General features: G+C 35.7%; 1 protein-coding gene across 8 annotated transcripts in view; it reads left to right on the top strand.

Moving 5' to 3' along the window:
- ptprz1a (protein tyrosine phosphatase receptor type Z1a) overlaps positions 1–21,895 on the top strand; it is a 59,631-nt gene that overhangs the window by 12,368 nt on the left and 25,368 nt on the right. For all 8 annotated transcript variants that reach the window (XM_041257588.1, XM_041257590.1, XM_041257589.1 and 5 more), the window contains exons 2-7: positions 5,371–5,439; positions 16,272–16,451; positions 16,764–16,915; positions 18,059–18,154; positions 20,172–20,238; positions 20,531–20,688. In XM_041257588.1, coding sequence (XP_041113522.1) covers positions 5,371–5,439; positions 16,272–16,451; positions 16,764–16,915; positions 18,059–18,154; positions 20,172–20,238; positions 20,531–20,688 — 722 coding nt within the window. The remainder of the gene's footprint in view (positions 1–5,370; positions 5,440–16,271; positions 16,452–16,763; positions 16,916–18,058; positions 18,155–20,171; positions 20,239–20,530; positions 20,689–21,895) is intronic.

Here is a 21,895-nt window from a genome sequence, read left to right on the forward strand (position 1 = left end):
TTTCACAGCACTCTGGTGGGACTAGATTTTCAGCCAGCCTGTGCTATCTCAGGTTAGATCTGGTCATCATTTGAGTTGGGGTCCAAGGAAACAGGTGTTGGTGGACATTATTGATCCAGTGGCACATCCCAATACAGGTCTACACAAATGTGTCAGAAAATTCTCATCTGTTCTCAAAAACACAGGCTATTCACAAAACTTTAAGGACTATGGTACAGTATTTCAAGGAATTTATAATAATTTTCTTAGGTTGAACTGTACTTTGAAAAATGAGAATACACTAATAAACAATCTCTAAAATAGTATAAAAACAAGTTTAATTAATTTCAGCTGGATTTAATTCATTAAAATGGGCTTAACAGCTGTCCTTAAAACAGAGCTTAAAGTTTTGTACATAAGGCCCTTTGCTGTACTCTACAAATGCTCCATTTCAGGTACTGGCAGCAGTGGTGTAACTTCAATTGATGTAAAAATTAGTTTAAGTAAATCAAACATAGAACAGTATTTAGTGAAATTACCTGTATACAGGTGTGCATTGTTGAAAGAGTTAGAGAGTAAATGACAACAGTGCTTACATCCGCCATCATTTAATCGAGTAGACTCAGTATGATGTATTTTTCAGGTGCCATATCATTTTGTATATATATTTATCGATCCCCTCAATTAGAAGTACTGTTAACAGGATTCATTCTATTAGACATTATTAAAACAGATTAAATTGATGGAGCATCATAACAGCAGGGATCACCGGTCCTGTTCTTGTCAAATCACGTCTTTAGCATTAGCATTTTTATTTGTACAAACATTTTGTTTTTTTTTCATGTGCTTAATAACCCTCGGTTAACATTCATTAACATCATGAAATTCCAAACCATGTTCAAGAAACAGTGTTTTCATTACAGGTGCAGTTACGAAGGGATATTCACTGACTGGAATCAAATACAGAATGTATGCACAACTAATTAAACGGGCTACAGATGAGAGTATTGGCCAGGAGTAGATGGTGCATAATAACTGTGACTCACCTTGCTTGTTTTTGTGATTATTATTATTTTATTTGAGGTCCTCTTTCACATTAAAGATTCTGAGATACTAAATGTCTATTCAATAGATCTAAACTCTTTTAAATTACTAGTGTCTGTGAGTCACTTTGATGTATTTATTGTATTCTGGTCTTTAAACATTACAATAAGACCAGGTTTAGCCCTATTTTAATATTTGAATGCTGGTGTAAAGTGTGTTTTGAGTTCTATAGTAGCTAGTATTATGGTTAGTTATTGGGTGATTGCGGTTTTCACAAGAATCACATGATTATCAGCAGTTACAAAGAAACAGTAATAATATTAAAGGATGCATAAGGACCTTTTATTTTATTGTTGCATGTTCCCATGTGTTGCTACAACTGTTTATGTAAGGTATGTGTGTGTGTAGTTTTAATTTTTTTTTTTACATTTTGACCACTTTTAAATTGCATTCCCTGCCTCAAGAACTACATTTCCCATCATCCTCCTTCTCACATATGTAACTGAAATGGATTTACCAGTGAGCAGGAGGGTGATGGGAAATGTAGTTCTGAGAGGTCCATGTGGGTACATGTGAAGCCATCTTGAGGCAGGGAATGCAATTTAAAAATGTAAAAAAAAAGAATTAAACAATACACACACCTTATGTAAACAGTTGTAGCAACACATGGGAACATGCAACAATAAAATAAAAGGTCCTTTTGTATCCTTTAATAGTCTAATAAGAGCACCCCTTTAATGTCAAAGTCTGTTTAACAATGAAATAAAATAATGCATTATAAAGTTGTCGTTATGTTCAGGGTAAGTTAAGTGAATTATTAGTTATTCTTTTAAGAAGATGAAAAAGCTAAAGGCAATACATATTTACAACCAGACTAATACATAGTTAAACAACATATATAAAGTAATTTAAAAGCCTTAAAGTCTATAAATATTTTGTTGAATGATAGATGGCACAGCTAGGAATGTTGCAGAAGAACTTTTCCTCACTCCTGAAGTTATCCGTTCTCCATACTTACATCTAGTGGAAATTGATAGTTCAACCAGAGTATTGCATAATGTATGTGTTCCAGTGTAAGAAAGCTCAGTTAAGTGTAGGGAAGAAATGAAAGAACCATCATGGCTCTCTAACCCAATCTGTACTAGGATTACAGACAGTCAAAGCATTTGTAAATGGAGAAATAGAATTGGAGCCAGTAACTTTTTTAGGGTCACTTGGCGAAGCCACAGAGCAGATACTGTTCTTCTGGAAACAAAGTACCTGTCTGGAATGCAATAGAGCAGGAACATACAAGCAGCCCAGTTAAGACAGAAATAAGGACGAAACTAGCAATACAACTCTGGGTGGATCTAAGATTATACCCAGATAGTGGACAGCGATGTTATTAAAGTATTTAAATCATCTCAGCTGTGGTTGCTCTTACTACTGCTGCCGTATCTGTAAAACTAATCCATCACAAACCATACTGAGATTGAATTCAGTCATGTTCATAATAGGCTGAATAACCCATCCCTCTGGGAAATTATCAGTATGTATAAGTACTATCAAGTTCAATGGTGGCTGTATTTACTGTGAGATTCCCCAGTGTCATACAGCATTGCATGTGTTAAGTGGTGTGAAACAGTGTAAAAGTATTCTTCCTATCCAGAAAATAAAGCATTTATGACTAAAATAGGTGCATCCCAACAAATTGTAAAATGCTAATGAGAGCGGTGATGATAATGGCACTAATTAAGAGTAATTTCATTAATTTAAAGAAAAACGTACTACACCCTTGAGGTACTATATCACCAATCAATTCTCAAACATGGCATTACCTGCCCCAGGTAAAGTCCTGTGCTGCATTTGAGATTGATTGATTGAAATGATTGTGATTTACTATTCCAAGTTAGTGTATTCTTTACTGACAAGTACTAAAGTACACCCTGCATTGTTATAACTTCCTTGTGAGCTGTCATTGGGTTAATTTGTTGTCACCATTTAAAAGACTTCAACAAAAGGACATGGTTGATATAATCTGTTTTATTCTGTTGGAGAATTCTACTTTTTGAGTAAAGAGGTAGTTGGTTTTCAGTTTTACAATTAAGTCATTTTTTCTTTAAACATTGAATTCAGGCTTTAAAGTTTTAACTTGAAGCCCAGTGTTTTTATTTTTTGAGTTGTTGTTTCTTTTATACCCTATGTTTTAAATTATCACTGCTTCTTATGTTTACTACAATAAACTTGGCTCTTTACTTGCTTACAGCCATGATTCCTGATACAGGAGCAACTCTATCCAGGACTTACTAGGCCATCTCACATCAGCCTTGTTTTAAACAATTAGACAATATATAAAAAAAATGTAACCCAACCAATTAAAATTAATCAATAAAATAAAGTAATAAAAAAGAAAAATACCTGACATTAAACGTACAATGACCACAAACTTAGCCTCGCAAAAACATTGACTAATCTAAAAGGCAAACTCTTTATGATAGATCTCAACCGAGAAACACTGTTGAGAAAGCTCTCAAAGATCAAAATGTTAAGATTTTAAAAATGTATATGGTATGAGACAAATTAATTGGAAAACCATTCAGCCCATTCAGCAGACATAATGCATTTTATAACAGGTGTTACAGGCTGCCAAACAGGTGTATTTGACAATAAGACTAAAAATGCAACTAATTGGATTTGGAGCATCACAGTTAGGCTGGTTTGAACATATTGCAGTGTCTTTGGGTTTAATTAGCTAGCGTTTGATCTGTTACAGTAGTGAAGGCAGTTGGAAACAGTGTTCAGTCAGTTTTAATTAGAAGCCACAGGGCACACTGATCATATCCTTTATCTAACCCTGACATTGTAGACTATATAATATATAATTTATGTAGCCCAGCATTTTCTTATTGCTGTTGTTTGTTCATTTGTTCATTTAAAAGTCATTACTTTTGAATCATGTGGATTTTTTCAGCTATTTTTTGCATTACATGTTGTAGTCTTTTTTTCATGAGTTAGAAATGTGTTTAGTGTTTGTTTTTTTAATTGAAATAGTTAAGGAAAACTCCCTTGTTTTTGTATATCTATTGTAGATGGTGGTCAGACATTTAATCATGACGTATGTCAATTGGCCAAACTAAACACTTATATGGACAAAAACAACACATTAGAAAAATGTAAACATTCCTGTAGAAAATTCCTGCATGTCAGGATGCCATTGAGGACCTGGAGAAGCCTCTTGTAAAACTACATGTGCTGGGCCAGTTTAGAAATACAGGACTTTGATAAAGGCAGAATTTCCAGTAGCAGACTAGAACCTGTGCTTGCTGCCCCTCAGTTGTGTAATCTTCTGTTAGCCAGTGCAGTAGAGCATGGAAGCTGTGTTTAACTGCTGTCACTGTTCATACACCAGTACGAGACACTGCATTCTGGACTGTCCATTGGCACGGATAAAAAGGGGATTTGTTGTAAGTTCATTTTCTCTCTAACTTTGAAGTTAGGACAGTTGGCCACCTTTACAGTGATCTTGGTAGCCAGTCTTGGCCCCAGTATCTCTATAATCTAGACTTATATTACATTTTAAAGGGTTACCCCCTGCATTGTTTACAAGAAACACACTACTTTTTTATTCACACATCATCTGGGAATAATCCCAAGAACCTTTCTCAGCTTTCAATGGGAAATGTTTACCAGGAGAAAGTCAAGCATCGTCGTGCATCCAGATCAGGCTCCCTCCTGCAAAGCTTCTTTTTTTGCAGGAGGAAGCATGAGCTGGATACACTATGATGTGCATAAGACCCCTTTTTCCCTTTTTCTCCTGTTTTGTGCTTGCTGAGTGATCTTTTCATTTTTATTGCACAGCAGTGAATAAAAATATTTGAAAAGATCAAGAAAAAAAAAACTATATTGCGCATCATGGGATACAGCAAAGGTAACATAATATTTTATGTAAACACTTCAGGATGTTTCGCTAAGCTTTAATATAGGAAAATATAGACAAGTGGCTGCCTGAGTTTTTATTTTTTTATAATGAAGTTGTATATGAGCACCACAAAATAAAAGGTACGTTCTGTCCATAAGCAGCTTGGCCCATTTGCTTTCAACAGTTCTCTTGTAGATGATCTGATAGAATATATGAAGGGTGTACAGAATGAAATTCACCATGTAAAAAATCAAGCTTCCTAAGTTTACTTTAGGACTTTCCCTGTTCTTTATTGTCATTCAGTTTTACAGTGTTACACCAGTGTCTTTGCATTGACCATAAAAACAAGACTTTAGATACAAATTGGTATCATGCAAAGAGGTTTGTGGATGCCAGGTAGAGAAGAACCCTGACTGCTCGTAGTAAAAACTTTCTTTTATTTTTTTTAGCTGACGTGGCTCATGGGTACTACAGAACACAGCGTAGATTTTCTGATGATGTCGACTGGTCGTATACAGGTACGTTCTCAATGAAGTCTGGTGATTTTAATGTATTCATTTGGTCTTAGTTCCTATGGTCTGTTGCAGAAGTTGATACTCCACTGGAAAAATCTGTAATGATGATGCACAATTTTGGAGCATTTTAAGAAGAGTATGACAGCAGCCCTTCAAAACTGTAACTTATTTTAAAAAAAAAAAAAAAAGTTAATTCTATAAAGAAGACATCAGCTGTATATGTGAGGCTCTTTGTTTGGTATACAAGCATCCTGTTGTGAAACAAAAGCTCTGGCAAGTTAATTAACAAACGCTTTCAAAGAACATAATAGGGCTTAGTGCTGCTTTAAGTAATCTGGCACTTGCTTTAATCAACTCCTGCATTTGGTTAAACAATTCAGCTTTATCTGCTTTAATTTGTACATGACTGCATTGTCAATACAGTACTTACTGTAGCTTTCAATATATAAAACAATAACAAAAGTAGTCAGATTGCTGCTAGGGATAGCTTTGTAATGTGCATATATGTAGCTACCACCTGATGATCTAATCCCATTTGTCCAAGCTATCTTCATGTTGCCCTAAATATTAAAAGCCCATTTTATGGTCTTAGATTACTGAAAACATAAAAAACATAAAAAATGTAAAACCCTTTAAATATATCATAATATGAACATAATTTACTAGTAGTTTGAGGACTGGACATTTAGTGGTTACATGAGGTTGAATTTGTGTTTAGAGTGGTGCATCTAAATTGGATGACCTTTTAGATAGTACGATAGTCCAGGCTTTTGGAATGACTTGTTCAAATTATGGGTTGGGCAGTTACTAGCACAACCTGGAAAACAAGAATTGTAAGCCAATTGGCTTTTTTACTGAGTAAATAAGGTTTGCCTCACATACAATGAAGGCCCTACCCTGACATCTGTTTTTGAGCAATACGGTATGTAATTTTAAACATGCCTAAACAAAAAGTAAGGGAAATGTAATATTGTAACTGCTTCTCCATTAGTTGTAAAGCTGTAAACCATAGTAAGCTCCCCCAACACCCAATGCACAGTCTAATGCACAGCAGAATAAGTCAGTTAACTGTGTACTAATGGGTATAAACTGGAGGTGCCTGAGCATCCATTATACTGTACTTACCTGTACTTACTGTTTGTCACACTTACATGTTAAACTATATCTTGAGCATTCCTTGGCACAACTTTCTTGAGGATATTTTATTGTGCCCATGTTTTTCTATGCTTTACCTGTGATATTAGTGGCCTTTGTTTTACTCCCTGGCTCATTTAAGGACAAATTGCCTTTGAGGACTGGAGGACAAGTGTATGCAGAACTTATCTTGAGAGTATTATCCTTTTTGCATGTACTGATGACAAATGCTAGATAAAATGGCTGAACTATTGTTGTATCACACTTTTATAACAGAAACTAAATTGGTGTTTCTTTTTCAGGTGTATAAGGTTTATTTCCTTAAATTCCACAGCTACAACTCTAGAATATAGGTATTTGGGAAGAAGGGTAGTAAGGCTGTGATTAGATCTCTGTACAACTCCTAGGTAGACAAATGGTAGAGCAGTTAGGTTTAGACATGTTCTTGTCAGTGCAAGTGCTTTGCACATACCTTGTGTCTTGCTGTATGAAAAGACAAGATTATATATAAGCATGCCTGTTATAATAAATTTAAGAACATAATTACGCTGTTAGATGTTCAAGTCTTGACTGGTTTTAAACATTGTTGTGTCAGTGTTCTTTGCTATTGATGCACGCAAGTCTTTTACCATCTTTTTGTAATTTTACATTTTCTTCAGTTCAATTCAAAAGAACATTGGTGCTGTTCTTTATGTACCTTCTTTTGTGTCAGTATAAACAGATCTCTCCAGCTTCGATTTGCACCCTCTTGGACTATTAAAATCTTCTGTGTTTTGTTACAATAATATATAATCACATGGGGCCTTTTGAGTTACACTCACATTTTAGTTTGGAAAATGTTATCGTGAACAACTTCTTAACAGAACATTTTCAGTGTTTACTATTTATCAATTGTTGTTTGGTTCTTTACATTGTTAGCTTGAAGTGTTTGTACCTTATGTATGTATATTTGTATTTGTACAGTATATGTGCATATTTTGCAGTACAAATATATGGACAACTGCTTCTAGACTCATCTTAGCTTTTATATGCTTGGTTATTGCTACAGTATAGTGTTTGGGTGAACATGGATTTCACAGCTTCGTAGGAATATATTTGTTCACTCTTAGATGAAAAAATAGTATTGTTTAGCACTACAGTAAAATTAAACACTGTACCAGTACCCCACCACATTACAGAATAGGAGAGAACCCCTGTACAGTAGAGCACATGTACTATAGAATTTAAACTTGGTTCAGTGAAGTCTACTTGCTTGGTGTTTTTGTATATGTACTGTATGAAAATTGCTTTTGATACTTTTTAACATTATATATATATATATATATATATATATATATATATATATATATATATATATATATATATATATTACAGTTCATATTGGTCAACCGTAGTACTTGAGAAGATGAAAGGCTTGTCAAAACGAGAGAAAAATGATACCAACAAACTGCTCAATATGGCAGCATTTATCACTTTTTTTTACAGCAGCTAGTGTTAAGACACTGCTCTTTCACTTTTCTAACTTACATCTGATATGTTATCCAGTTCGGGGTAAGGTATACTAATAAAAATATGACAGCACAGATGTAATTCCGAGAAGACTGAACTTAAAAAATGACCTCCGCTGTTGGTAAATTGGCATCTGCTGTAATCCTGGTCTTGTGAGCCAAGAAATTAAGATAATTAAAGACTGGAAAAGGAGGTTTGCAATCACGTTTGAGTTTAATTAAATAATTATTGCCTGTGTGTTATTCATTAATCTCTGTCTGTCAGTAAAGACCCTATGTACCACTATAGATCTGGCTTTTAGCTTTTCACTGCTAGCAGTATCTATCTCCTCTCTAGTAGGATCTATCAAACAGACATAGTTTCATTGGTCCCTGCGGTCCTTCCTTCAAACCAATAAGGATTTGGTTGCCGTCTGGTGAGTCGGACACCAGCCCCAGCATGCTAAAATCAGACTTATATATACATTATGCCAACCAGGTTGTTGGTGGACAATACCACAAACTCAAAGCCCAGAGTTCAATGCTTTATAACTTCTTTATTTTGGTCTAATTTAAAATGTTGATTCCACAAGATATATAATGAAAGAATAATAAAATATTTGTCCTAATCAACAGAACAGAATGAGGATCAACAGAACAGAGCAGAACAGTGGTACACAACTCGGTCCTGGAGGGCCGGTGTCCCTGCAGGTTTTTATTCCAGCTGCACCCTAAAGTTCTTTATTGGACATTATTAGAAACTTAATTGGTCCAATTAAATAACAGGGTATGGTTAGAATAAAAACCAGGAGGAACACCGGCCCCCCATGACCTGAGTTGTGCACCACTAGAGTAGAGAATGCAAGAGAAGATGCCATTTCTACAACAAAAAATGCTTTATGGTGTTCAAAATAATGACAGTAGCTGTACTGCCTCATGACAACAAATAATTTTATAAGTACATCTTATCTTTGTGGTAGTCAAGTGCAATAATTAAAAATGTAATGCAAATGTAATGAAGATCCTTTGTACCTTTTTCTGTAAGTTTTACAAAACACTATACAATCATGATACTACCCAGCATTATAGCCAAGCCATGACATTTTTCTGCCTTCTTTCTGAGACATATAGCATCTCATTAAGAAGTTGCTTGTTTTACAAACTTCCTATTGAGAATTGTAATTCAAACTTCAGTCCATATAAACATGCTTTGGCCAGCTTGTGAATGAATAGAATCATTTACATAAGAATAATTTGTCTGGACCACAGCTTGAATATATGAGCCATATATATTCTAATTACTAGGGAATATTTTTCTCCAGTGGGGTTTGACACAGTTATTTCATTTTCACTTCCTAACCTTGCTTGAGGTGCTGTTTAAGAAAATATCGCAGACATTTGCAGAGCTTTTTGAGATGTTATAGTAATAAAATAATGACTTGGATCACATTATTGAGGAGTTTGATGATAAAACAAGTGATCAGGAGACTTAAAGCTGTTATTGCAGCGAAAGGTGGCTCTACCAGATATTAAGGTGTGGGGGTTGAATACTTATGCAAGCAAGATATTTCAGTTTTTTATTTTTCTTAAAAATATTTCCCAACATAAAACCAATGTCACCTTACAATAATTGATTCTGAGTTTCAGTGTTTAAAAATAAAATATCAAACAGAACGAAATTTCAATGTACCATTTGTAATTCGGTAATATGAGAGAATTGGTCAGGGGTCTGAATACTTTTGCAAGGCACTGTGTATATATATATATATATATATATATATATATATATATATATATATATATATATATATATATATATAGTGAGATAGCAGGGAGGGGGTTAAAATCCTTCCCTGTTAAAACCATGTGAGAATGCACATTTGGGTGTTATGGGGTTTAATTGTGCAATTGTTTTATTGTTTAGTTATCCCCTGCACCTGGTGGTAATTGTAAATTAGAGCCAGGTGCAGGGTATTTAAGAGAGGCAGCCAGTCTGCTCAAGGCTGCTGCTGAGAGAAGAGCCTGATTCTCTCTCTCTCTCTCTCTCTCTCTCTCTCTCTCTCTCTCTCTCTCTCTCTCTCTCTCTCTCTCTCTCTCTCTCTCTCTCTCTCTCTCTCTCTCTCTCTCTCTCTCTCTCTGAGAGTGAGAGCAGTCGTATTCAAAATAAGGTATTGTGTGAAGCCTGTGAAAGTTTTATGTTTGGGTCAGGTAAACGGCCTAGCGGTCCTGTGTGTTAGTTAGGGATCTGCTGGTGTTTAGTTAGTGCTCCGAATAGGAGCTAGGTGTTTGTTTGTTTTGTGTTTATTTCATTTGTTTGTTAAAAGTGAGCGTGAGTGCTGTTTCAGTTCAATCCTGTGTGTTGGGTCGTGACTTCGAAGGGAGAAGAACCCATGAGCGCCTGTGTGGCGAGCTAAAAGTTGACATATGGTACCAGAAGTGCCTTTTTGACTCAACACACAATAATGGATTTGAAGGAGCTCATAGCTCAAATAAAGAGAAACACTGCTGCTATAATTGAGCAAAATAAGATGTGGGAAGTGGAACTGGGACTTCCACAGCCGGAACCATTGGCGCTGGTGTCAATGTTTGAGAAGTGGGTGAGCTCAACATTGGAGCCGCCGCTCCCAGAGCCCAGAGGGGAGGAGCCGCCGCTCCCAGAGCCCAGAGGGGAGGAGCCGCCATCACCCCAGCGAACCAGTCCGGCACTGCCAGGTGCGGTCCCTTGCCCCTTGCTCCTGGACACCCTGCCGGTCTTCCTAGACCTTCCTGCGCTGGGCTTGGAGCCCAGGAATCTGCAGCATTGGCCACAGCTTTTCCCCTGGTTCCCTGCTCCGCTTTTCCCGAGCACCCAGACGTCGCTGGGCTGCTGCCAGACGTCGCTAGTGCTCCCCCTGTTTGCTGCTTCGCTTCCCCTGGGTGATCGGACATCGATGCGCTGGTCCCCTGTGGAAGATCTCTGTCCACTGCTGCATTTTCCTGTTCCCCGGTCGTCACTTCGGTCGGCCCTGTCATCCCGGTGGGGTCCCTTGTGCCCGGTTCAGGGTCCCTTCCCGGATGTGCTGGAAGATCTGACCCACCCTCAAGCCCGCCCGTGGAAGAGGGCGGAAATGGACATTTCTGGACTTGAGTGTGGGTGGTTGTGTTTTAGGGGAGGGGGTGGCCTTGGTATGGCCTATCAGTGTTTCACACTTGGGGGGGGGGATGTGTGAGATAGCAGGGAGGGGGTTAAAATCCGTTCCTGCTAAAACCATGTGAGAATGCACATTTGGGTGTTATGGGGTTTAATTGTGCAATTGTTTTACTGTTTAGTTATCCCCTGCACCTGGTGGTAATTGTAAATTAGAGCCAGGTGCAGGGTATTTAAGAGAGGCAGCCAGTCTGTTCCGGGCTGCTGCTGAGAGAAGAGCCCGACTGTGTGTGTGTGAGCAGGCGTATTCAAAATAAGGTATTGTGTGAAGCCTGTGAAAGTTTTATGTTCGGGTCAGGTAAACGGCCTAGCCGTCCTGTGTGTTAGTTAGGGATCTGCTGGTATTTTAGTTAGTGCTCCGAGTAGGAGCTAGATGTTTGTTTTTGTGTTTATTTCATTTGTTTATTAAGTGCGTGTGCGCACTGTTTCAGTTCAATCCTGTGTGTTGGGTCGTGACTTAGAAGGGAGAAGAACCCGTGAACACCTGTGTGGCGAGCCAAAAGTTGACTAAATCTATATCATAACATCAGCCTCTTGGTTGATTATATTAACTGGGTCTAATATATTCCTTCTGAGCAGCAAGACTGTAGGGGCTTATCATAAGCTTTTGAATAAAACCACTAAGCATGCTGTGGCCAGTCTAGTTATTTTAATTTAAATTCAGGCTATAATGAACATGCTAAATATAATGTTATCATATTAACTGTACCATGCTTAAGGACTAAGCCTGGCCTCTCTCTGTTTCTAAAAAATCAACTGTTGAAGCAGGTTTTAGACACCCTGTTTTACCTTTTCAGGCTAGTTTTTTAATTAATATGAAACTCTACCTTACCCCATGTACTCCCTTATTTTGGCACTAAAAGGTATTTCGGTAGTTAATTTTGCTCATTAAAGAAAAGCCTTGGATTAAATACTGCTAACGACCAGCGAGTCTCGCTTTGACTGCCAAAAATAACTTTCCATGCCCAGCATCGCTCTGCTACAAGCAGCTAAAGAAGAGGTCACAAAATTAGTTATTTTCCTTCTGTAGGTCCACTGTGTACTAACATTATTAAATACAGTTTACTCTATATTGTCTTGCTTTTCTAAACATAAGACCCTATCTTTAAGTCTGACCAGCTTTAACAAAGGCATACAGACATGTTTTTTTCTAACATTAACATTTGTTCAGTTTTCTTAATTCAGATTGTTATTCTGCTCATAATTTGCTACAATAGTATTTATACTGGTTGTATATTTTTTAAAATACAGTACAATCATTACACTACTCTGACAGCGTCATTTAGTACTAAACTCTTATTAACTGTAATATGTTCTTTCAACAATAATAATTTTATTTGTATAACAGTTTAATTTTAAATGGTTTTATAACAAGTATTTCTAATTCATATGCTTCAATATAGCAATCTCTTTTTTAAATTGTAATTTTATTTGACTTCATTGATATACTCAGAAGGCAGGAGGCTTAGCAGCAAATGCAACCTTGAATATAAAACTTAGGACATTTAATATACTTTGATATAGCCACAAACCTATTCTAGTTCAATTGTTCCTGGCATATTAACTGTGTTCCATAGATTTTGCCATTCTGTTCTCACTGGATTAAAATGTTTGAGGCTCTGGGTCTAATTAAAAAGATGTGTTTGCCTGATAAGGGAGGTTTGGAACCTTCAGCAAGGCCTGACCTTACACATTCACTAATAATATTTTTTCTACTGTTATAGTAGAATAAACAGGAATATGGAATCCTACAATATTCTCATAGACTAATACAGAGTACATTATGACATTTTTTCTGAATAGCGTGTTTTAACAATTCGTTTAATATTTCTACTTCATATTCTTTTAAAATACATTACAGTCATTACAATATGTGTTGCAGTTTCAGAAATGTCCAATTTCTATCCCAAAGATCAGCCTGCTTCCAGTAGCTGTGACAGTCTGGTGAGTCAGTTTCTGCTCTCAGTGAGTCTGTCAAACCACCAGTCTTTAAAAGCATGCTACCTGCAAAAATCTTGTTAGCTAGGCTCCCATCTCTACATTCTCATTCCCATCATCAGTGGGAAGGCTTCAAATAAATTAAACTGTTTCTATCAAAGAGCCGTCCATCTCTGCTCCATACACCTGTCACTCAAAAAAGGTACTTGCACCTTGTACAAGGGAAGATGGGTTTTAGGGTCACTCCATGACATCATTTTACTAATTATATGTGCTTACCAGACCAAGCACAGTATAACTGCTAAAACTTCTAACTGTAGGAGCCTAAAATCTAACTATGTTACTAAGCAAGATGATTACATGTGTGTCTAATTATCTTAAGAAATATAATTCTTATATATTACATAAGATGTTATTACAGGACATGTTTAGAAAGAAATGTGTAATTGCTCTCTCGCTTGTGATTGTTAGAGACAGTGGTATACAATGAAATAGGGATGTCTCAAATGTTGTGTGCAAGCTGAACAGTTTTGTAGGAACTGGTCAGTAACGCAATCATAAACCACATACCATTGTACATGCACTTACACTATAGCTGAGTGTGATCCCTTGCTGTGCTTGGCCTGGCACTGAGCCCCTCTCTGTTCAGGGAGCCAGACCTACAGCTGACATAAAATGATTTATTGGAATTTCAATGAAACAATCCTTGCTATAACCATAACCAGAGAAACCACTAAAGAAGGTGACCCCCCCACCCCCGCTGCTGTGCATCACCAAGTTCATAAAGTCTGGATCCCAGATTAACTGGTCGAGCAGGGCTAAACACAATACTAAGATAAACTCTGCTATGGGGGGGGACAAAAAGTTAAGAGATTTCCTTTTCTCTTAAAGGATTTCTATATCACTAACTGTGCATGATGGTGATACTGACCTCAATATTCATGCGTCAAACGATCAGCTTATCGTTGAAGATAATTGAAAATGCAATACTGTGTCAAATTATATAAACAAATAATGAAAAAAAAGGACAGTGGAATGATTATATGTGATAATTTTCAGCTTTTATAGACACCTCTTTGTAAACCCCCAGATACAAATACAGCAGTCAAGTGTGGTTTGACTTGTTCATGGACCTGGTTGATAAATTGTGGTCTCACCATGCTTTTCTTTGTATACCTGGGTTTTAATGTTTATTTATTTATTTAAATCAAGATATTTCTAGCTTACACATTTTGTGTTACTAGATGACTTATGGGTAGCATTTTGACTTAAAGATCACAATAAATGGGATATTCCTGCATTGTGTTAGTAACTCATGATTATTAACACCAGCTAACTATTGCCACTGCAGGAAATGGTTCTGTAAGTATATGCATGTACATATGTGTTGCTGACATATTTGTTGTTTTCAGGACCTAACAGTGAACATGTTTACAAGCAGGTCTGTGATTCATGTGTTTTCATCTCGCACTCACTTATAGGTTGAAGATTAAACCATCTTGTTGATACTCTGGAATCTATGTTTTTAAATAGCAATATTGAGACTTTACAGTGACTATGTAGTATAATATTCATGCATTTCATTCAGTGAAACTCACTCTGTTAGATAATTATAAAATAAAATACATTTGTTCGTCAATTTTTACAATTACACCTGCAGTTCATTTAAAAAAAAAAAAAAAAAAAAAAAAAAAACTGACAGATGAATGCATCAGACTTGAAAACATGTCATTTGTTTAGGACACCAAGTGCTTGAGCCAATGCCCGCTAGTGAGGCTGTATCTCTTCATTATGTTATGTATGAAGTTGGAAACCATGGAAAAGGCTGTGAGAGCTTGTCACATTATAAAACGTGATAGTTATGCAATTAGTCATACCATACCCTATAAGTTTCCAAAATATATAGACATTGAAATGCTAATATCAGCTTTTAGAGTACAATGGATGGCCTTGTTATTTTAATTGTATTGTTGAAAATAAAAGATCATGGGGAGCGTCATTGTCATGCTATAAAATGTTGTCAATACTCATAACTATTGTACCTTTCAAGCAATGCCCTTATGAATTAGGATTGAAATATTACTCACAGCTACATAACAATTTGTAAGTACGTTTACAATATTTTATTTTTTTAAAGGACCTCTTGTTATCTTTTATTGGTTTGCCTAAAGGTGGTCGTTCCAGGTTTTTGCTCCAAATAAGTCCTTTATATGCAGTAAATATACGGTAAGGGCAACTGTAGGATGACCTCAGTAACTGAGATCATAGTCTTAACCCCTGGGTTGTCCTTACTGGAATAGTCACTGGATGTAATGTGGGGATGTTGTATTGCCACTTCTTGTTCTATCCTTGATCTCTGCAAAATAAATAGCACATGCAATTTTAATTATCAACTTACTATAGCAAATGTTATTTTACAGCATATTAACCCACTATGACTGTTTATAGATCTAACCTTATGGCCAGGAATATAGGGCTATTTTTTTTTCATAACATTTATTGTAAAAGCCAGGTACGATCCCTGTTAATTTACATGTGCTCCTTAATATTCCTAGAACATTTTCAGAACTTAATGACATACTGTATTTTAAACATCTTGGCAAAGTATTCTAATCATGCTATGACACTGACTTCTAAAAAGGTTTTAATTTGAGAAATATCATCCTTGAGTTTAAGGTGCCAAATGGATGAAGCAGGATTGATGGTTATTCATAAAAATCTATTAATATGTGTACAATACATACAGTAGCAGTATATTGCCTGACAAAGGTGATGAATCTACTCTGTCAAATATCTATTGCTGTAATATAAATACGATAGTACCTTTATAATGAAGGAAAGCAATCTAGTCAAGGAAGGAAGTAAGCTTGAGCACAGAAGGGTTGTGCGGCTGTGTATTTATTTGTGGATCCACTGAGTTTAATTTATATTTGATCTAATCTGAGATATTTCAAATATCCAGTGAATGTATGAGAACAGCTTTTAAGGCACGTATATTTTCCTGTTTGTGGTAGAGACCCACAAAATTTATTTTTGAATTGTAGCTTAAAAAATCTTTATCATTTTAATGTGTTTTGCAATTTTCACAGAAACATTAAACCAAAACAACTGGGGGAAAAGGTACCCATCTTGTAACGGTGCCATGCAATCCCCAATTAATATCGAGGAGGATTTCACTCAAGTCAATGTGAATTTTCAGAAACTAAAATTTGAAGGCTGGGAAAAGGAAACATCAGAGACAGCCTATATACACAATAATGGTAAAACAGGTAAAGTATAAATTTTCTCTTTCTTCTGAAGTAGGGGAGGGAGGAGTTGAGACATAATCCCTTTCTTCATTTAAAACAACAACAACCAAAATGCACCATAATTATTACAATACAACACACATCCTGTGTAGCATGTGTCCCAGGTAAATTGATCATGACTGAGAAGTCTATAGTTAGGGCTATATTCCTTGTGTAATGTGTTTGTACAATGGGTACCCTTTAGGGTGCTAGCCTCTTTATTAACATTTACAAAATGGAATTCTTCTAATGTACAATAAGAACTTTTAACATTGTTTTCCTTTTAATTCTCAGTTGAAATTAATCTGAATGATGACTATTATGTAAGCGGGGGAGGCCTTAAAACTAGATACAAAGCTGGCAAAATTGCATTCCACTGGGGGAGATGTAATGCATCTTCTGATGGATCGGAACATAGCTTAGAAGGACACAAATTTCCCTTAGAGGTAAGAAATGGCGACTGTATAATCAGGGGTACAAATCGTTTTGAAAGTTGGTGGTAAACTGTTTTGAAAGTTTAGCACCAGAGAACCGAATATTGATAACTGATTGATAATTAGAAAAATGCTCTGCGAAGACATGTTTTGACCAGTTTCTGCAGTTAAATTTTCCACAAGACACAAACCTTCTCTCCTGTGTATGATGTGGGTGGGTCATGTGAGTAGTCCCAAGACCCAATGAGAAACTATCATATCTATGGTTGCTAAGGAATTCAAAAATAAATAAATATGTCTTCTGGTGCCAGAATTAAATTTTGCTGGTGCTATATGAGGTACCCTGGTGCTTGAATCTAGCGCCATAGCGCCAAATTTGTACCCCTGATCGTGTTCTTTCTAATAATCAGAATATCTTTGTTTTTTATTGAGGCAGATTAATTAAGTCTTTGGCTACAAAAGCTGACGTAAAGCTGACAGTTTAAGGTTTAGATTATGATTTTTATTAAGAGGAAGTTTAAAAAAAAGATTATTAAAAATATATATATATATATATCACTCCTTGAGCTCGAATCGAATATTACATTGTAAATGTTTAGAGTCAGGGTCTGCTCATAACACCCCCCAAAGGTATTCTAAGGCTGGGTACAGGGTTTCAGCATGGATAAGAGCGTCGTGATTCCGATGCTCATTGACTTATTATCGGCGTCAGGGCTGATAACTACCTTCCCCGCTGATTAACACAAGCCCGAAATTGAGGAAAAGAGGGCAGATAATTGTATCCACTAACATTGAAATATTAAATACAAATTGTACCATAACATGTGTGCTTTTCTTATATTTCTTATATTATACACAGATGCAATGTACAATATCACATTAGATCCACTTCTGATGCGGCTTATGCAAATACTATAATAAATTAGTTGCTATAAATAGAAGCCAATTAGTTAGTATTCTGAAATTATATGTTTTAACTAGAATAGAATTTAAAAATAATCTTTTTGGCTAAAATAGACCTCGGGATATGTTTATATATACAGATGAGTGGTGTCTGATCATCCATTTGTGATGCTCATAAATAGTTTTTTTTTTTTTTTACATGTACAGTAAACAGTCCAACAATAACTTTATCATTTTTTTTCAATATTATAGATGCAAGTCTTCTGCTTTGAAGAAGGTGCGTTTGAAAATATTGAAGACGCAATGAAGGATAATGGAAAATTAACAGCTCTATCTATTTTGTTTGAGGTAATACAGTTTTTTATATTAACTTAGACATATATGAGGATATGTAGCATTTTGGTCAATTTATCTAGCATGTCTATATCTAACCGTAAGCGCTTACTGCACAGTAATATTAGATTTGTAGTGACTATATTACACTATCAATGCAAATGTATTAAGCTCACCATTACATCACAAGCTGTGTCTATACAGTGGTTGCACGGTTGCTTTGTTTTTGTTTAAACACACACCTTTGCCCTTTCACTCAGTTAAATCAACTCATATTTATACAGATGTTGTTGAACAAAGGACTGCAGGCAAACTTTACCATATTTGTGCTCAGCCTGCAGAACAGGTTTAGGTATGAAACACAGACCCGTGTCAGTTGATGTTGTGATGTTCAGATTTTTATTGTTGTTGTTGATAGTTGGTCAGAAAGTCCTGTAAAAGTAGAATATTTATATCACTTGGTAGTTTGTGCCTTTAGTTCTATTCTGTAGCATTGTGCTTGACTATGTTATGTAACTTTAACATTATTTTATTAAAATGCAAAAAGAGTGTCTGACAAGAAGCAAGTGATTATGTTACTTTAGACTATTCCTATACTGTTGGACTGTACCTGCAGACAATTAGTTTGGTTTGGTGCCTCAGACAGGTGATTTGTACGGTGGCCCTGAAGTGGTAAGTCACTTTTCTCTCGTTTGATTTTTAATAATGTTTTGTATGCGTTTATTTCACATTTGTTTCACTAATGTAAGGACTAATAAAAACATTATTAAAATTCAAACAAGAGAAAAGTGACTTACCACGGTTAGTTTCCAAGTGCTTCCGCCCAGAGTTCCGCAGCTGTGATTGACATGTTGTTCCTCCAATCAGTGACGTGGTACAATTTTGCCTATCTCTCCTCCCTTTCCGGTTTAGAGTTAATGTCATTTTGTTTTCTCATTTGTTAATTTGTATTCCAATTTGTCGTTGTGTTTTCTAATTTGCTACTGTGTTTTCCAATTTGTCGTGTTTTCTAATTTGCTATTGTGTTTTCTAATTTGTCGTTGTGTTTTCTAATTTGCTATTGTGTATTCAAATTTGTTGTTGTGTTTTGCACTTCAGGGCTGCCGTAGATTTGAGGCTTAGCAATATAAAATCTTCAGTCAGGATAACTTTGTTATGGGCAATCCTTTCTACAACAAATTTGCATTACATTCTAAACTCTATACTTTAGAGGTTTGAAATAGTTTCTAAGAATGTAGGTGTAGACTAAGGTCTCATCAAGATCAGATGGGTGTATAACAAGATGTGTTTCTAAGATTCAAGGATGTTTTAGTGAAGTATGCAAATGTTAAAGATAATTCAATGTTATTGAGGGTGTTCAGGCTTATGACATTTGGGGTGAAGCCTAGAGTGTTCTAGCTGAGTGCTGATGTGGCTTGCTACTGGGTCTCTGAAAAACTGCTAACAGATCTGTAATTACGTCACCAGTATATGTACCCCACAGTTATATATGGCTGATTGCTAAAAGAGGTGACAAGATGAGACTACAGATCAGAAAAAGGCTGCAGGTCAGCAGATGTCTGCTTACCAAAGAGGAGAGTGGAAACACAAAGATAACCCTCTTCAGCAATACTGGCCTCTGTGGCTGAGTCAGCTGAGTTGGGTTAAGGGCATTCATATTCATGGCTTACGGTTCCAGACAGGAGTAGCAACAGGAAAAATACAGTTAAAAAGGCCCTTACATATGCTAATTAACACTCACATTTGTCAATTCTTAGTTTACATCAGAGCGGTTCATGACTCTGGTGTTGTTAATTAGATTTTTTTGTTCTTTAGCACGATAGCATGATTTGTTTTGAGTAGGTAGACAAAAAAAAAAGGAAGCCTAGTGTAAAGGCCAAAATTGTGTTGGTGTCTTATCGGGCTGGTCTAGTGTGCGGTAGCCTTTACAGTATGTTACAGAAAAAAATAAAATAAAATAAATCTCTCGATATTCTAGGTATTTTTTGATATGTACAGTGCACTTATGTTGTATAACTTTGCTATTTTACAGATTGGCCTGGAAGACAATGAGAATTATAATGCAGTTATCAATGGTGTGAACAGTGTCAGCCGCTTTGGTATGTTCTGTATTCCTTCAGTTTTGAGCTCAAACGCTTGTTGAGAAGAATACAAGAAACTATAAACTAACATTAAGCAGCTGTGTTTTTGTCTTTATTTGGGGGCATTGTATTCATTTATTATACCGGTATTTTGTTTGTTGTTTAGTGTACTTAAGGTAGTTTACATGTTTACAAAATTGTGGCAGCCTTATAATGAATAATACATGACCAACAGTCATTTTAAATTATCAGGTGTATTTATATATTATTTATAAATATATTTGTTTTTACATTGGTGTCTTTATTTTAGGAAAGAATGCTGCTTTGGAGCCGTTTAGTATGCTAAGCCTTCTTCCAAACTCTACAGACAAATATTACATGTACAACGGTTCTTTGACAACTCCTCCATGCACAGAAAAAGTTGAATGGATTGTATTCAAGGACACCGTCACCATTTCAGAAATCCAGGTAAGAGTTTCCATATTGATTCTGGTTAAAAGATACTAAGAAAGGAACCCATTCACTTGTTTAATGCTGGCAATTGTCTTTTATATATCACTTGTTCAAAAGTTTTAATGAAAAAGAACATTAAAAAAAGAATCTTTCTGTTTTAAAACAGTTTAGATTTCCAAACAGCACCAGTCATTTATAGGTGAGGCTTTTTCCTGCAGGGCAAAACCTTACTTCAATAAAGGTGGAATTTATTAAGTACGGTAAACCACAGGGTAAAGCCGCTGCAAAAGCAAGTATAGCCTAAGGTTAATTCTTTGAATATTTTAGCCACTATTATCTGGTTGTCATGCAAGTTTGACATTACAGCTTTTAACACAGTCACAGTCAATATTAATGACAGTCGAAAGATTTTTTTCAGTCCTAATTTGCCTTAAACCTTTCAGCATTTATGAGATTAACAGTGTACCTGTAAAATGCAACCAAAGACATTAAAAACATATCACAGATCAGATATCGGTAGGACAAACTGAATTTGGGTATAAGTAAAAAGGAGTGAACAGTCCAACTGAAAATGTTTTAGGAAAGAGGTTCCTGGAGATGTGAGCAAATCCCAGGTGGTCCTTGAAGCCTCATGGTTTGAGGCTGTGGTAATAATGGGGTGTTATATATATTATATATATATATATCATATATATATATATAATATATATATATATTATATATATAATATGGTGTTATACCACAGTCTCAGTAACCATTAATTTGTTAAATTCCTGTAGCACAGCATCTTAACAAATAAACTCTGTGCCTCCTTTCAAAATTAAAATCTTAGTTCATTTTTTTATTTTAATGCAAAACATGTTCTGTTTCCTCTTTTTATTTAAACCAAGTTGATTATCAATCACTTATTTAATTAAACTGGAATATTTCTACTAGCTTATTTTATAATCAATACTTCTACCTGGCCTTTAAAATATAGTTATTATTTTTTATAGAACGAACAGTAAAAAAACACAGGGAAAACTCCTGTCTATGATACGAGAGAAATGGTAATGATTAATCTTTGAAGGGCATGTTTTGTAAGCATGAGGAAATTTTACCTTGGTTACTACAGTTAGTAGTAATGTCATTATTAAACATTTAACACTGTAGTGTTTCCTTATAACAGTTAAAGTTGGACCTTAGTAGTGTAATAAATTGTGGAGTAAACACACTCTAACTT

This window comes from Polyodon spathula, chromosome 8 (assembly GCF_017654505.1).
Source record: "Polyodon spathula isolate WHYD16114869_AA chromosome 8, ASM1765450v1, whole genome shotgun sequence".
Classification (NCBI taxonomy): Eukaryota; Metazoa; Chordata; class Actinopteri; order Acipenseriformes; family Polyodontidae; genus Polyodon; species Polyodon spathula.